The sequence below is a fragment of the Drosophila miranda genome, chromosome 2 (assembly GCF_003369915.1).
Source record: "Drosophila miranda strain MSH22 chromosome 2, D.miranda_PacBio2.1, whole genome shotgun sequence".
Classification (NCBI taxonomy): domain Eukaryota; kingdom Metazoa; phylum Arthropoda; class Insecta; order Diptera; family Drosophilidae; genus Drosophila; species Drosophila miranda.
The window spans coordinates 232,488-249,231 of record NC_046675.1 but is presented as its reverse complement, the minus strand read 5'-3'; the positions used below and the strand labels follow the sequence as shown (position 1 = coordinate 249,231).

Here is a 16,744-nt window from a genome sequence, read left to right as displayed (position 1 = left end):
ACTGTGGCTGTGACTGTGACTGGGCTGCAGGGGGGGAGGCGCATGGGGAGAGAGAGAGACAACTTTATTATCTAATTTGTGAGACATGTCGATGCGGATTAAGGTCACACGTATCGGAGAGCAATGCAAAGCTGACAATCGGGATTACGGAGAGTTGCCATGCCCCAGCGCTGCACCTACACACCCATACATTCGTTAGAAGCCAAATCGAATTTGGCCCGAAACAGAGATACAGACCGAGGCAGACGCAGAGGCAAAGACAGCGGCAGAGGCAGAGGCAGAACCCGAGGAAGTCTCGCTTTGAGTTTATCTGCGATGCATCCGGTGCAGGTTTTTGCATTCGCCTCTATTGGAGGAAGGGTCCTCTTCTTGTGGCTCTGGCCCCGGTTCTGGCGTGGGCAGAGCCGCAGACAATGGTCGGGGCCTTTTTAATGAACCCTTGAACTTGACACGGCCACAAGTCAAGCCATGTTGCATTGTCTGGCCAGACATAAACAATAATTAATGTGCAGCAGTGTCAGGCCAGTGCCAAAAGGCCATGACCAAAAATGCAGGCAGACAAGGGATCCAAGCCCAAGCCCAAGCCCATGCCAAAACCAAAAACAGACCAGGCCAAGACCAGACCCTCTCCAGAACAGCATTCGAAACGTTGTCCGTCTGTGCTTCGGTTTCGCCTTCTGGCAATACCCTCTCTTCAGAAATGGTCCCCTTGTTGGTTAGCCTCGTTTTGGTCAGTGGTTTCTTGGCCATTATTCAGGGCCCTTCGGTGTTCGGTGTTGGGTCCTTGGTCCTCTCTGTCTCCCTTCGGACATTAGAGAAATTGCACACTTCAAATTTATGCCCGGGGAGCTCTGTGGATCAGCTCTGGAGCTCTGTTCCATCTTCCTGCATCTTCCATTTTGACTGTTTGACTGGTTGTGTCGTGTCATGGCAGGCGAGGACATTAAATGAAAATATTTGCGCCTGCCACAGAGGATTGAGTATTTGTCTTAACCCTAGAACGAGTTCTTAGCTCTTTTATTATGCACTTTTTATTGCACGTGTTTAAAAACGGCAATAAAAATACAATTTTGTATGCAATAAAGAGTGTGGCCTGTGCACAGAGGAAGGATATCTTCGTTTGAGCAACTCTCTGTAGAGTTTCGATATTGTATTCTGTGAATATCTCTTGAAATTTCTCTCGAATATCTTCCTATCATCATTAACGTTATTTTGGTTCAAGCAAGCGGCTCTCACTAGGGTTAAGTGCCCACCAGGTCCCTGGAAAACGGCTTGGACAACTCAGTTGTGGCCCAAAATTCGCTGGTCTGCTCGCTCTGTTCGTTTGTCGCTTACTTCGGGCCAAGTGAAGTTCTGTTGGAGCCATTTTCAAGGCCAGGCCAAGTAAATGCAACTTCAAGTGCGGCCCGCTCCCACGACGGAGATGAAGAGGATTGCCAAGAGAGAGAGAGGGAGAGAGGGAGAGAGGGATGGGGCAGGAAGACGTTCTTATTTTTATACTTTAATGCCTTGGCGTATCTGTCGACACCCAGCAACCAGCAACATCCAGCAACAGCGAGCAACATCGAGCCACATTCACATTGCAACTTCGTGCACCGCGTGTAAATATTGTTCAAAGGGGGTGGGGCGGGCAGGGCTGGAGCTGGGGCAGAGCGGAGAGGACAACGACGACATTAGTGCTAACAATGTTTGTTCTGGCCAGGCGTCGTGCCAAGGCATCTCCGACTCCCCGTCTCACCGTACTGTGGGTTCAGATGGGCTGAAGCTTTCTGGAACGAGGAGAGGATGAGCTCTGATTCTTAAAGCTGGCAAAAGAGCCAACTGACCCCAACGATTCGCGACTGCAGGAGACAGACCCCAGAGAGGTTTCCACACAAAATCATGTAATGGATAGAACAAGCTCTAATACCGAAAGTTTCTTCCCTCCCCCTCACCAGCTGTACATCTTTCATTTCACTTTCGATCCTCAGAAGTTTAATCTGCCAAAAACAAGTTCCATTTGACTCCAATATTCCTACGATCTTGAACCACTGTCTGCCGATGTGCTGTTTACTTTGCACGCCGCCTTTGTGCTGATCCCGCGACAGAAACGGAATGGGAGAGAGAGAGGATGGAAGACGGAGACAGAGGGCCAGCCCTTTGGCTGTCGCTTTCAAGGTTTTCTGGGTGGGGGCCGCCCTCATCGTTGTTGCTGGATCTGCTGCCATCGTCTTCGTTTTCGTCGTCGTCGTCGTCGTCGTCGTCGTCGTCGTTCGGTGGGAAGTTCCCGGCATCCCGTCATCTCGGCATGCCAACTGCACATTTCGATGTCATTGAAGATCGCAGTTGCAGTCGGCAGTCGGGAGGCGGCAGGAGGCAGGAGGCGGCAGCACCGATTGCATGACGGATGAATAGCTGCAGCAACGGGGAGATGGGAGATGTGAGATGGAGGCTGGGACTCCTTTCGCCTACAATTGTGTGTTAATTGGGGCGGGTGTGAACCCGGCGGCGGCAGATGGGAGATGGGATGCAGATTCCAGTGGCAGACAGACGGCAGGCAGTCGAGGAATAAAATAATGAAAATTGTCCTTATTAAATGCTCCGATCATAAATCATATTTATGGCAATTGAAAGGCGCGCTAAATGCGACGATCCCCGCTCTGAACGAACGTCCTTTATCCACCGACCTCTGTCGAGCCATAAATTGTAGAACTAATTTCCGAGGCAACCCTTTGAACTGCCTCCTGAAGGCGGGGGTTAGGGCACAACCATCCCCCTTTTGGGCCCATGGCAAAATTAGCCCACTTTTGTTGTAAGATTTTTTTCAGCTTTTCCTCTGTTTTTCTGTGCTGTTTTTCGTGGCATTTTTAAATTGAATTTTAATTTCCTAGGAAGCCAGGGGGAAAACCCTTGCAGCTAATTTAAATTGAGACACATGCAGGCGCCAATAATTAAAAGCGCCCTTTTCCTTATTCTTTTTTTTTGTGGGTCGCCTGCAACTGTTGGCAACCATCCTCATCCTCGACTCCATCCCCATCCCAATCCCAATCCCGCTGCGAACCCGTGTTCGTGATGCAGTACATTTTCCACATGAAATAACCACAAAAAGTGAAACTTTTTTCGCATTGGAAATGGGTTAAATTTAATTGCTTTTGTCATTTTGATTTGCATTTTGCTGTGTAAGCAATTTGTTGGGCATGTTCAGAGGATCTGGATCTAGAGGTGGAGGTGGAGGTGGAGCGGGAGCCGGGGCCGGAGAGATGGGCGCACAAAACGCTCCCCAGAGTGTCGTCCATCAGGCCGGACTCTTTGTTATTACTTCTACGGCTTCTGTCCCGTCCCGCAGCCGAAGAAGCTATTTTTCAAAATTTATTTATATTTTTTGTGCTTGATTTTTTTCTCAGAACGATGCTAAAATACTTCTGGCGCCGTGGAATAATTAGAGAAGGGTTAAAGGTTGTGCCACTGTCAGCACTGAGGCTGGGGCCATAAGTTTGGATTTTCCCTTTGATTTATCGAAGGTCGCCGAGAGGTTCGAGGTCCTGTGCTTATCAGCGAATGCAGTCGAACCCTGAAATTGTTCTTGAGAGGAGATCTCAAGCATCCGTTAAGTATTGTATATTCGATTCGATCCACAGGCATACAACAAATACTTTGATTCTTCATTCGCTGGAATTGCGTCTTGAGTGGATGCTTCTCTTGAGATGTTTTCGAAATTGGTTCGTAATTTATGGCGCTCGCTGGAGCTGAGCTGAGCGAGAACTTGACACTTGGGGCACGGACTTTGTGGCATGACATGGAATGAAAACCACATGCTTAGAAGAGCCGGGCATCTGGGGGATCGCGTGACAAAACATTTGTGCGGAAAGATTTATAGAAGACAACTCGAGCAAGTGTAAATATTTGGAATAAATCATCCAAATCAGGGCCCCGAATGGCATTGCAGTCCGTCAGACGTTGACGGCCGCACACCGCCCACCGACCACCGACCACCGACCACAGGGCAGCCAGAGCCATCATATCTCGGGCCATGGATCGACTCGTTCTCCAACTATTTTTAACACACACACACACACACCACCACCATGATGAGGCGATGTCGGAACGTGATTCCCGGACGATAGCCTGAGCACGATTTGCGATTAATCAGGGACCGAAAGCATTGGCTTCCCAGCATCCAGCATCCTGGCTGAGAAATCACTTTTCATTTTGCAGATTGCAACAAAGTTGCATCAGATGATATGGACTGACCATGGCCCCCACTCCCACTCCCACTCCCAGTCGCAGTGGCAGTGGCAGTGGCAGCAACAGTCGCGGTCGAAAGTTGTCTGGGAAGAACAGGGAGGGGCAGGGCACAGCAGAGTTAAATAATTAAAAGCCCATTCTAGCTTCTAGCTGCTCTCACTCCACATGTCGTGGCAGGCCGAGAAACCTCCTGCCTTACTTTAATTTCAGCTCCTTTCGCTGTGACACACATAGATACTCACACACACAAACACACACTGATGATATGGGGTCTACCTACTGACACCGACTGCAGATACAATTGTGTCTGCTGGCGGACTCCTCCCCACCCCCCCACCCCCCACTCCCCATTCTCTTACCCCTTATCCCACATCTCCCTCTATTGCATTCTCCCTTTCTGCAGCAGCGATCGTTGTGCAATCAGTGGAGCATTAAGTACGATCGCCTTCGCTGCCTTTGGCTGCTGGTTGCTGCCCATCTTCCTCGCCTGTCCTTCTCCATTTGTATACCCTTGCAGAAGGTAGTACGAACTAGATCACATATGTGCGCCTCTGAGGAGCAAGTTAGCTTTGAAACTGGTACTAAAGTCGAAACAGCGAAGAACATTGGAAATGGCCATTCTGATCAAAGTCTGATGAGTTCCTCACCATACTAGTATGTGAATCTCTCATCATTTCTTAAGATAGATCGACCTGGAAGGGTAACTGTAGGCTCGGCCCCGAAGCTCGTCTTCGTTTTCTCGTTTTTATGCTGAAGCACGTAATGCTGGCAACATTGGACCATTCGTTCGGTCGTTCGTTCGTTCGGGTATATAGCCTGTTCTCTCTATATATGGGCATGGCACACACATGGACAAAACCCTTGTGTACATGAATATGGCGGTTGTCTGGGGAGGGGGAACATGCAAGCTGGTGCTGGGGGCTCGGGACACTAAATAAAAGCGAAACTTGTTTGCGATTTCTCAGTCTCCCTCTCTGTGTTTTCTCCTTCCTCTGCTCTGCTCTGGTGCTCTGCTGCAATTGTCTGCTGTTGGGGCCTTGAATGGGATGGGATCCTGGATGTCTAACTTGAACTTGTGTGTGTGTGTGTGCGTTGTGTGTTGGAGATGGAGATGGTGGAGCAAGGAGAGCAGCGCCAAGAGAGTCTCCTCTTCCGTCTCTTTCTTATGTCAGTTTCGCTGCCGCTGCTTCTCCTTCTGCGGTTTTTCTGTCTTCTGCTTCTTATTTGTTGCTTTTCTGTGGTGATGATATCATTGCCTGCCTTGTGTGTTGGGCTGTGTGTTTCTGTGTGTCTGTGTGTGTCAGTCAGACAGTTGCTACTTCACTTTCTGTCTCCCCCCCCTCGCCGACTTCTCGTTCCACATATTCCCATAATTTCTTCGTTTTTTTTTTGCGCCACATTATCTCTTTATCAGTTGACAGAGAAGACCTTGAGACGCCTCGCTGCCCATTAAGCGGCTCTGCTCTGCTTAGAAGGGTTCGCACAGTGGGCTGGGGTGAGGGGTTAGGGGTACGACAGGAAGCCATCTCCCTCGCAAATTGGGTAGCAAATCAAGCAAATCAGTTTCAATTCAAAATCCAAACACTTTCGAGGGTCAATAAAAACGGAAACAGACTGCACTTGTCCCGCTGACTCCTCTCCTGAAAAGGACTCGAAAAGAGGGAAACCGAAACCCAAAAAAAACCAGACACAAAATTAGAATTATAATAACCCTGATGATAATGAAGCGAGCCCACTGTTCGGGCAGTTTGCAGTTTTTGGGGGAACTTCGAACATGTGAAACAGGTTGAGCGAACACGATAAGTACCAGAATGATGCATACATGCATGTATATTATATGCATAGAGTGGTGGGAAAAAGTCTGTATACCATCTCCACATTCTTCAGTATAGAAGCATCTATTGGAATATCTGAGTACCGAGGCTTTCCGTTTAACCCTCTCCATAGTTCGATGCTTTCAAAATGGTATTCCATTGAAGCTGGGAGACTGTCTCGGGATCGTACGCAGACTTTTCGTGGCCACTGTGTGCATAGGCATAAGGCCATTTGCACACACTTGACGTTTAGTCATTTTTGGACATTTATTTTGACTGGCGGACGATCGAGGCGAGGACGATCAGTGTGGGGCAGAGGGAGGAGGAGAGAAGGAAGGAAGACAAACACCGCATAAAACAGAATTATAATAATTATCGAAAATTTGGTTTATGACAAACAGCAGGAGCATGCCTGCCTATCCATGTGTCTGCATGGCAGTCCTCAAACACTATGTGTTTGGAGCATAAAGAAGGTGAGGTGGTGGGATTCGGTGGCCAGTAGTCGTCTTTTTTAATTAAAGAAACAAAAAAGAAAGAAAAAAAATAAAGAACTCAGCTGATGCTCTGATGCATAAAAGAAACATTCAATTCGCCTGTAATCGCAATTGTGCCCGTCATTGAGCGGGATCTTTCCCAGAGTACTGTGAAATCCTTCTCCGACATAAGCTCCTCCCTAGCTCCCTGGTAATTCTCACCTCTTCCCCGTGTAACTGTTTTTCTTCTTCTTATTCTCTGTCAACGTCTGTTTACCCCACAATTTAAATGAATTTTTTTCTCCACTTTATTTTCATTTATTCTGTGTCATGCTCTATCATCATTAAAACGTCCAAATCGCTTCCTTTGTACCTCTATTTTTCGGCAACAATTTGCTTATCTTGATTTAACATCAACAGGCGGCAGACAGGGGCGCAGGGTAGGGGTGATGGTGATGTTGGTGTTGGTGGCACAGGTAGGGGCGGTGCCAGAAGGGGACTGGCGGCTGGTGGCTGGTGGCATGAAAATCACTTGAGCGTGTTTCCTTTTGACCAGGCCCTGTCGGATGAGTTTGGGCTTAATGTTTGCAGGCTGTGTGGCTTTCCATTCCATCCCATCCCATCCAACCTGCAGTATTTTCACACTCAGTTCATTTAATTTAATTTGTGGATATTTTTTCGGCTGCCTCAAAGAAGGAAAAGCATTGTAAACTGATACGAGCTTAATGATGTGAGCCCCTGCCCCCTTTTTGGGAACCCTGGATCCTGCAGAGGTGTGGCAGAGTGTCGTAGTTAGTGTGGTTCAGTGTGTGCCTAGGCATTAATTAATTTTAATGAAGCTGTTGCTGTGCGAGTAGTTTTCGTGGTGCGTGTGAAGTGTCGCAAATTACAGACAATAAGCCCCCAAATGAGGGACGGATGGAAATTTTCGGAGTGACAGCTGACAGCCGGCACTGTGACGATTAATGCTGCAGTTGGAACTCTGAATTGGTACCGCAATCCGCGATTTGATGGCCTCTGATTTAAATCTTGTGTCTGAAACTATAAGGTCTGAGGTTTTGCTTTTGGTCAAGTGTCTGCGTCCCAGCAGATAGGCAACCTTCGGCTTCGCTTCGGCCAGGGCCTGAGACGGGGAACGGGGAACGGAGACTACGACGTAATCAAAAACCAGTTTCCAGTACAGAAACCTTCATTATAGGGATTTCGCTGCTCCTTTGCGCCTCAGTCCTGTCCCGAGTGTGTCCATGTCCCTGGATACGTACATATATGTATGCATGTGTGTATGTACATACATATGTATGTACTCGTGCTCGTGTTGCATGAACGTGTATACATAGCAAGGCGAGTGGTTTGGCAACCCTTTTTGACACACAAACACCATTGCAGTAATGAAAGTAAATGCAGTTTGTACGTGTGTGAGTGGCTGTTTAGATGCCACACTGATGCATGATGCATGTGCGAGCCCATTGCATCTGTCGCTAGGGTGATTCAAGGTTGACTTTCGATAATCGAAAATCTGAAATTCTTGCATAGCAGTCACTCAATTTAGACTGCTATTAAGTAGAACGGGGTACAATTTTTGCAAAAATAAGCTATCCCTCCGATCTATTTGTATATCTCCGATCTCTGGGTTACATAAATATCTCTGTGGGATCTCCCTTCGTGGAATCGATTACTTATCCCATATGGGAGTGAAGAACCGTCCTAACTTTGTAGAACTTCGATCTTTCCCTCCCTGATAAACATATGCATGTACATATGTACATACATATATAACCCGCTGTATGTATACAATTCACACACACACACACATATTGTATTCTTATACAAAATACATATACATTGTTTATGCAATTCTCGTGACTCCTTTTGGTTCTGTTCTGTTTTCTGCCTTTGTGGTTTTTGTTGTTGCCCATTTACGTATTTTCGCTTGGCTTTCTGCAGCTCTTTGCCTGTCTTCTGCTCTCCACCGTTCCCCACCTTGTAGTCTGCTGTTATTGTTTTTTCCACTTTGGCTGCATTCTCTCTGTCCGTATCTGTCCGCATCTGTCCGCCCAAGTGTCCGTCTGTCGGCTGCTCCTTAGACCTTGACCACTAACATAGAAACTGCTCGAAACCGGTTGTCGAGCAAACCCGATTTACGCGGCTGTCCTGTCCCGCAGACCCCCTCCCAGCCGCCATCTCGCCAACTCCTATCATCGAGTCCCATACCTGCGCAGATAGGCGTACATATATGTGATACCTTCACATAGGTATGACTGAATGAATCTGTGAGCAATGGCTCGATGTGTGTGATTCAATTACCGAATCACACCCACAACTGTCGGCGAGGTGATCCGAAAATGAATTCCGCTTTGAGGTCTTCCAGCTGTCAAACCGCCAATTAATGGCCCAAACGCTGACTGGCTGACTGGCTGGCTGACGGGCTGACAGTGTCACAAATTATTAAAATGGTTTTCTATTATAATATTAACATCTAATGGTCACACGCACCGCACTCGGTCGTGCCCCAACTTGGATGGCGGCCGTGCATTTTAATTGCTGCGGGATTATGTGTGCCACGGAGCCTGGGCAAAGGGTTGCCGAAATTAATTACCAAAATGTTTGTTAATTTTCATAATTACAGGTCCCCAGCTAGCACGACTCTCGGTGGGAGAGTCGTGAGTGTAGCCCAAGATCGGATGTGGGTCGGGAATCCAAGTTTTGCCGCTCAATAAAGCGACTTAATGGCAGCAATACGGCAACCATAAAGACGACCCCCGACAACGTCTTCCGGAGCAGCAAGCAGCCCTGCCCATAGGCACCCCCATCATCAGTAGCTTCCCTTGCCGGTGACCCAATTCCGGTCGCTCGAGGAGTGGAAAAAATGGGAACAAAAGCAACCTACTTGTCATAATAATAAGAACAGGAGAAAGAAGATCTAGCGTTGGGAGCGGAGCCGAAGTTAGAGCTACACTACAATACAGATATTTTATGTGAAAATAGTACATATAATATACATATGTACATATATTAATATACATATGTATGTACATACATTTATATTATAACAGCAGTTCGCTTTCCTGCAAGCGAGCAGTGCTGAATGATTGGAAAGGCCTGCTGATCATGGATCAACCGTAGAATATATGGTAGCTGAAGCTATCATCTATAAATTGCAAACTTCTGGTAAGAATTATAATACCCTCTCCAAGTGTACACTAAATTATTTAAAAGTTTTCATGTGTGTACACTTCTTGTTCTTTTCTGTTCTTATTTTGGGTAATTTGATCCCCTAATGTGGCCGGGAATCACGTGTTTCGAGTTTGATTCTCGCTCGTATCATTTGACCCCTTTTCCATTCTGGCTGCTTCCCTGGGTTCTACTGATTCGGATTCCCTGTGGATCGACAGCATCTGCATCTGGATCTGGGGGTGACCTTGTTTATGGTTCTTGAATTTCAAAACAACCCAACTAATTGATGCCCAACTTGTTGATAAACCTCGCCCCAAATTGGAACATAAAAGAGGCACTCACTAAGCTCACCAAACGATTGGATATTTATTTGTTAATTGAACTGCTTCAAAGTTCTGCCTCAGCCTCTGCCACTGCCTCTACCTCCTGTCTCTTCAGAGGTTGGTGAGGGCGTTCTATGGGAAGAGGAGGAGCGGGAGGAAGTACTCATTTGATTAGCAACTGTTTCGGCGATGCGATGCTGAAAGATGAACCACTTACAGCCAGATCGCCCAGGCCCTCGTTCAATTTCTTGATATAAGGGGCAGCAGCATTGGCGGCAGCGGCGATCGTCTTGGCACTCACAGCCTGAAAATAAACGAAATATTTGAGAACAACTTTGGGCGGAATTCGGAGAGGGAAACTTACTCCTCCTTCGGCTATGATCGAAGCACCATCAGACTACGGAAAGAACACACGAAACTAGTCAGCAGTCAGCAGTCAAAGGTTATGCATTTTTAGATCACTTACAGAGATACTCCGAGCCTGTGGTCCGGCCTTCACTTGCACACTGAGACTTGTGATGGCATTCTAGAGATAGAAAGCTTTAGATCACTGTCCAGGTTTCTGTAAGATTCAAAACTTACAGCCAAATCACCCAACCCAGTGCCCACGTCACCCAGAACATCCCCGAGAAGATTTGAGGCTTCGGGTTGGACATAATCAGTCTCGACGCTCAGGCTGGTGATGGCATTCTAGGGGAGATAGTTGCTTAAAATACATTTCAACTATTTAAGAATCGACTGGCTTACAGCCAGATCTCCTAAACCATTGGCCATATCGCTGAGGATGTTTAGGGTTTCCGGTTGAACAATTTCGGGTTGAGAGGCTCCGACAGCGTTCGCCAGCTGATGCCAAGCCTTTTCTCCGGCCACAGCCACCTGCGACACGTCCCCCATAAAGCTGCCGAAGCTAAGGGTGCCCGCAGCGGCCTGGTGGGTCATTAAGGCGATGGCCAAAATAGTGAAAGCTTTGAATGTCGCTTGCATGTTGTTTACCAATGAAGTACTGTTTGTGTTCTAGGCCAAATGCTGAATTTATAGTCTACTCTTATCGGTTTAAGAATGCAGGAGGTACGAGTATCAAAAACAAATCAGACTCAAGTAGTAGGCATGATTCAGCCCAACTGGCGGGCGGTCTTGATTGATGGCCGAATTGGTTATCTGACTAAAGTCAGCGTATTTCCCCACCTATCTGTGGTATTATAGGAACTTGGATTTGTAGTCTCGAGTGGGTGTCGGAGGTTTTTAATCTCATCGAGCCGAAAATAGACTGTTTCATGTGTAAGGGAGTCAAAACAAGGTGTACCCCGCGGCTATCTGGAGAGCAAGCACTTGAATATATTTTAAATCGCAATGGAATTAATTATGCTCATTACGATATTTGAGTAAATAAATCGATGTCAATTTCATTATTTTGCTGTTTAAAAAAGATCGGCAATCGAATGCGCCAGGTTGGATGCATTTGTGGCAATGGTGTTCGCAGCATCGCTTGCATCCTTGGCAATGGTGTCTGCAGCGTTGGTGGCAGCTCCAGCCACGCTCGAAGCTACTCCAGCCGCATTCTGAGCAACACTTGCGGCATCACCTGCCACATTGCTAGCAGTGTTGGCTGCATCCTTGGCAACAGTTTGGCCCACATTAGCAGCTGTATCAGCAGCGTCGTGAGCTACCTTTACTGCATCGCCAGCAACATTTGTGGCATCCTTGGCAACACTATTGGCAGCACTGGTGGCGTCCTTGGCAACTGTCTCGGCAGCACCAGTAGCATCCTTCGCAACAGTTCTTGCAGCACTGGCTGCGGATCCTGCCACACTTCCTGCAGCACTGGCAGTGGCAGTTGCACTGCTGGAACCAGTAGAAGTATCCTTTCCAGAGTTATCTACGCTTTCGCTGCAGGTGCAGGTGGTAACCTTGTTGGTGGACTGGTCAGTACTGGCAGCGACTTTATCAGTTGTGGAGTTCTGTAGAATGGATTCAAAAGATGGATGCATAAAATACTATTAGAAGGAACAAATATTCACTAACAGTTGAAGAAGCGGAAGTAGCTGAAGAATCCGAGGAAGAGAAGCTAAAGGATGACTGCAATGAGATTAAAAGAGAACATTAAATCAGCATTCTGCAGGATATATTCTATTTAATTTTTGCTAAACTCACAGAGGACACCTCCTTTTCGAGAGAACCAATTTCCTCACTGCCAATTTGTTCCTAGCAAAAAAATAAGAATCTTGCGTTTTACAATTCCAGTCTTTAGCATTCCGTTGACCTACCGCTTCCTGGGATACTTCGTGTCCAAAGTTAATTGCGCTATTGGAGGCCTGGTGTCCGAACTGTGTTCCCTCGTCTCCCAATTCGTGGCCAAACTCTGAGGCGTCCTGACCTATCTCGTTGCCCAAATTGCTCTAAAGAAACAATGTACATGTGAGGCACAATTCACGATGAATCTGATAGCTCTAAGATGAGACAACGACAACCTACCAGAGAACTGGACACGCTCTTGGCGCTGGTCTGCTTTTGACCCACCAGTGCCACCACAAACAGCAGGGAAATTATGAACTTCATGGTTGAATATCGGGCTTGTTATTTTAACTAAAGATATTCTTGGGCTTTGCACCCTTTATATACCCAAGATACAATTTGATATAAATTCCGATATGAGTATCTCTGCACTGAACCATGGGCAGGTCGAGCCACGACTTCGAAATTTCCAGTCTGGTCAAAGTTCTTATCTAAGGCGTGGGAGTGATCGATCCGTTTTAGAACCAAACGTTCCTGCTAATAATTGTTGCCCCCAGACAGCGTTCATTTTGTGGATAACAACTACAAATTTTGCAAAGATAAAACTATAGTGGTCGCTCTCCGTCTGGTCGGTTATCGGAAGTTGCATTGAGGACAAACTTCCTTAAGGGTATTGATCAAGCTAAGACTGTACCTACACACATATATGCTGAGGTATGTTTCCTTCCCCTTTCTATATTCTTTTCTATCTCGGATACTCCTTGGGTATTCAGGCTTCTAGACTCGAGGAAAGCTTTCCAATAGTTTTTTTTTTTCTAATTATAACTAAGTTTGAATCACATAAGTCATGCAAATTCTAATCGTCGAAATTTGGCCTTTTTTGGACGGGGTATAATCGATTGATCAAATATTTTCTTATCAGTGAGTAAATATTTTGGTTTGTAAATAAAAATGATAGTCACTGCTAGATATTTTCGCCCTTAAGTGGAAAATACTTGAAGGGATTGGGCATTCCGTTGCGAAGTCTCTTCTGACGAGCCCGCCCCGTCCTTGGCTGAACGGTGGTCGACGGCTGATCCACATCCGTCTTAGACCTTCGATGGTTTTTAAAGTTAAAGTTCAGGAAGTACTTTGGCTGCTGGCGTCGCTTGCTAGTGGCGCTGCTGGCGGATACTGACGGGCGCCGCTTGCCATTGGAGCTTTCGGAGTCCTGGTGGCCTTGTGGCTTGGAGTAACTGAAGCGGATTAAGGCGTTCTTGGCCGGCTTGATGTTGAACACCTTCTGGCCAGGGCTTCCCGTCGCCTGGTCCTGAAGAAAGTTGTGTTAATGCCGGGAAGATGCCTCTTCATTTGACTCACAAAATATCTCTCCAACTCGTTTCCCATTTGGATGGCTATCTTCATGTTTTTGTCCATTTTCTTCATGGCATCGCGGAATTCCGATGTCTGTACACCTGCCAGAATCAGCAGAGGCGACAGCAGGAGCTTTACGAGTACTACCAGAACGGTTCTCATCTTCCTATTGACATAGCACATAGCAGGGCTGCGGTCGGTTAGGGGTTGGCTGGAATATCGATTCGTTGCGGCTAACTTTGATTAAAAGTGTGAAGATTTACTTATTTAGCTCGTTTGTGTTCCAATCAATCTTGGGCATCGATTGTACTCTCCACCAGAGATCAGATCCAGATTCCCGGAAACGGAGCAGGAGTTTTAGGTAATTTTTGACCCGGGGATAGATGGGGAATACTCCCAAAAAGATGCCAACTGATATTTTCTGAGATCTGCAATCTGTTTTTTTCGCTAACTGAATGAAAACAAAGTGCAGCTTCCACTCTGATGTTTATACAACTTTGATTTTTAAGAACTCCTTCGTTTCGAGTGCTTTCGGTTGGAGAACTCGAAGTATATGGAGTAGACCTGGCCGGGCTTGCCGTTGATTAGATTAATTCCCCTCTTGCTTGACGCCTCTTTCTTTATATATTCCCCGAGATGCTCCTGCGCAACATGAGAGGTGATATGAGTGCTGAGTGTGAGGAAGTTCGGTTCGGAGATGACTTACAAACTGCTTTACGATGTCCTGACTCTGCTTCGCACTTATGCGTCGCCCGGATTCCATGTCCTTGGCCATTTGATGCATGGCCGTTTCAACGCGCTTCTCCTCCTGCTGTTCCTCTGCTATGGAGGAGGCTTGGTGGACCAGTAGCATCAGGGCGAAAAGGGCCATTATTGATGCCACTGTCGGACTCACCTGCCTCGTATGACCCATTTGCCGATTTGAACGGAAGCCGCGCAGGCAAGAACCTAATCCACTTAATCCGCGATTCTCCATAGACTTTCTTCGCCCATTGGCCATGCCCCACTGGGGGAATCGGTTCGTTGCGGTGCTTCAATCTCGGATCTGAAATGCCCATACGACTATATGTGTCAATGGCAGCTGGTCGCGCTCAGAGGAATCCCCGCAGCCCTTGGCCCGATTTATTGCCATTTTTATTCAGCACGCCAGCTATTCGATAGATTTTTGCATAAAACGCTTCCCAGCACTCCTGTTACGCGACACTGGGGTTATATCCCTCACTCGCCTAATGTAAACAAGTTATAAAATACTCGTAAAAAGCGAAGCGAAACTATGGCCACATAAAAAGGCTATAAAATCTGTTGCTGTTAATACTTGCTACCGTTCTGTTTAGGAAAAACAAGAAGGGGATTATACTGGCGGACGAAATTTCGAATACTCTTGCAGAATCACCAAATTATAGGAATAGTACATAGGAATATCAAATCTTGCATATCGCCGAAAAGAATATATCAATATTTCTATTAGACATATTTGACAATAATATAGTTGCCATATAGACTTGACTTTAGATCTAATTCATGAAATTATTATTCCAACTGTACACTATAATACCCGCTGTTAGGGTATACTATACCCAAACAAAGCGGTGACAGCAGGAACAACAGAATCATTTTTTACGGCAATGCGAAATGCTAAAATCGTAAACCAACAACCACGTGGGGTGTTTACGACATCTGGAAAGGGCACAGGAACAGGGGTTAGTACAGTCCAAGGTGTCCTGCCCTGCTGTAACCCCAAACCCAACTCTCATTATCGCCAAATCAAAATGCGTTTGTCAATGAATTAGAATCGCTTCGATGGCGAAGGCAGTCGTAAAGTATTTTCCTTTTACCGCTTTTACTATCGCACTATAGAACATGTATGTAGATAGTAATGCGACATTAATTCTTATGTTCTCCCAAAAAATTTTGTAAACATTCGTTTTATTCAATGAATTCCATTTACCTGCGCATGCCTCCTACTACTTTCTACTACTTTTCTGTGAGAGCATTGGCAACACTGCTGCATAAATCATCCCCAAAACTATGCCAGAATTCATATTCCGTATGGGCTCTGCCGTGCGGTTAAGTAGTGCTTTTGGCACTCAACGGTTAGAGGCAGCGTGGCCGAGCGGTCTAAGGCGCTGGTTTTAGGCACCAGTCCGAAAGGGCGTGGGTTCGAATCCCACCGCTGTCACATCCAAGTGGAAATTTCTTTTTCTTCTCTTTTGAATTCCATTTTTATACCCGATACTCAAAATGAGTATTGGGGTATATTAGATTTGTGGTAAAAGTGGATGTGTGTAACGTCCAGAAGGAATCGTTTCCGACCCCATAAAGTATATATATTCTGGATCAGCATCAATAGCCGAGTCGATTGAGCCCTGTCTGTCCGTCTGTCCGTCCGTCCGTTCTATCTCGCTCTGTCTCTCTCTAACACACAGGTTTCATGGTCGGTTTTGCCAATTGCAAAATATGAGTTCAAGGATCTCAGAACCTATAAGAGCCAGAGCAACCAAATTTGGTATCCACACTCCTGTGATATCGGACCTTGACCGTTTCGTGTCCAAATTTCGCCACACCCCCTTCCGCCCCCGCAAAGGACGAAAATCTGGGGCATCCACAAATCTCAGAGACTATTAAGGCTAGAGTAACCAAATTTGGTATCCGCACTTCTGTTAGATCTCACTATAAAACGTATATCTCAGAATTTCGCCCCACCCCCTTCCGCCCCCACAAAGGACGAAAATCTGTTGCATCCACAATATTGCACATTCGAGAAAACTAAAAACGCAGAATCATAGATAATGACCATAATGACCATCAGATTGCTGAATCTGGATCAGATCGGATCATTTTTGTAGCCAAAAGCAAGAAATCAATTTTCAGTGGCTACGCAGCGCCCGACGTCACGCTCAGACTGATTTTCTGTCTCTCTCGCACGCACTCTTTGTCGTGTCGTTTAATATTAGCGGCGTCTGCCGGAGGAGAGCCATACTGACTTAGTATCGGGTATAACTGTAGAGTTGCGGTGTCCGCAGCAACTCACAACGTTCCACCTCGTTTATTTTATCACTTTCCATTTATAGACACAGTTACATAAAGTCATATCACAATAAATCACGCTCACTAATATAATTCAAATTGTTGAAAGAATGCGCACGAATAT

General features: G+C 46.4%; 3 protein-coding genes and 1 non-coding gene across 4 annotated transcripts; 1 reads left to right on the top strand and 3 right to left on the bottom strand.

The window, feature by feature from the left end:
- Positions 1–10,027: 10,027 nt before the first annotated feature.
- On the bottom strand, positions 10,028–11,018 carry LOC108157379. Its single transcript, XM_017289409.2, has 6 exons — positions 10,756–11,018; positions 10,591–10,698; positions 10,475–10,534; positions 10,373–10,405; positions 10,226–10,312; positions 10,028–10,140 (listed from the first exon to the last, which is right to left on the bottom strand). Exons 1-6 carry the CDS (start codon positions 10,990–10,992, stop codon positions 10,120–10,122), a joined length of 546 nt encoding a protein of 181 aa, XP_017144898.1. The 5' UTR covers positions 10,993–11,018; the 3' UTR covers positions 10,028–10,119.
- A 301-nt stretch (positions 11,019–11,319) lies between these two features.
- Positions 11,320–12,594, bottom strand: LOC108157377 (circumsporozoite protein). Its single transcript, XM_017289407.2, has 5 exons — positions 12,481–12,594; positions 12,273–12,404; positions 12,160–12,210; positions 12,031–12,084; positions 11,320–11,966 (listed from the first exon to the last, which is right to left on the bottom strand). Exons 1-5 carry the CDS (start codon positions 12,562–12,564, stop codon positions 11,427–11,429), a joined length of 861 nt encoding a protein of 286 aa, XP_017144896.1. The 5' UTR covers positions 12,565–12,594; the 3' UTR covers positions 11,320–11,426.
- A 105-nt stretch (positions 12,595–12,699) lies between these two features.
- LOC108157378 lies at positions 12,700–14,541 on the bottom strand. Its single transcript, XM_017289408.2, has 4 exons — positions 14,300–14,541; positions 13,857–14,235; positions 13,600–13,804; positions 12,700–13,549 (listed from the first exon to the last, which is right to left on the bottom strand). Exons 2-4 carry the CDS (start codon positions 13,892–13,894, stop codon positions 13,205–13,207), a joined length of 588 nt encoding a protein of 195 aa, XP_017144897.1. The 5' UTR covers positions 13,895–14,235; positions 14,300–14,541; the 3' UTR covers positions 12,700–13,204.
- A 1,151-nt stretch (positions 14,542–15,692) lies between these two features.
- On the top strand, positions 15,693–15,772 carry Trnal-uag. Its single transcript has one exon. It is a non-coding gene; the product is annotated as a tRNA-Leu (tRNA).
- Positions 15,773–16,744: the final 972 nt, after the last annotated feature.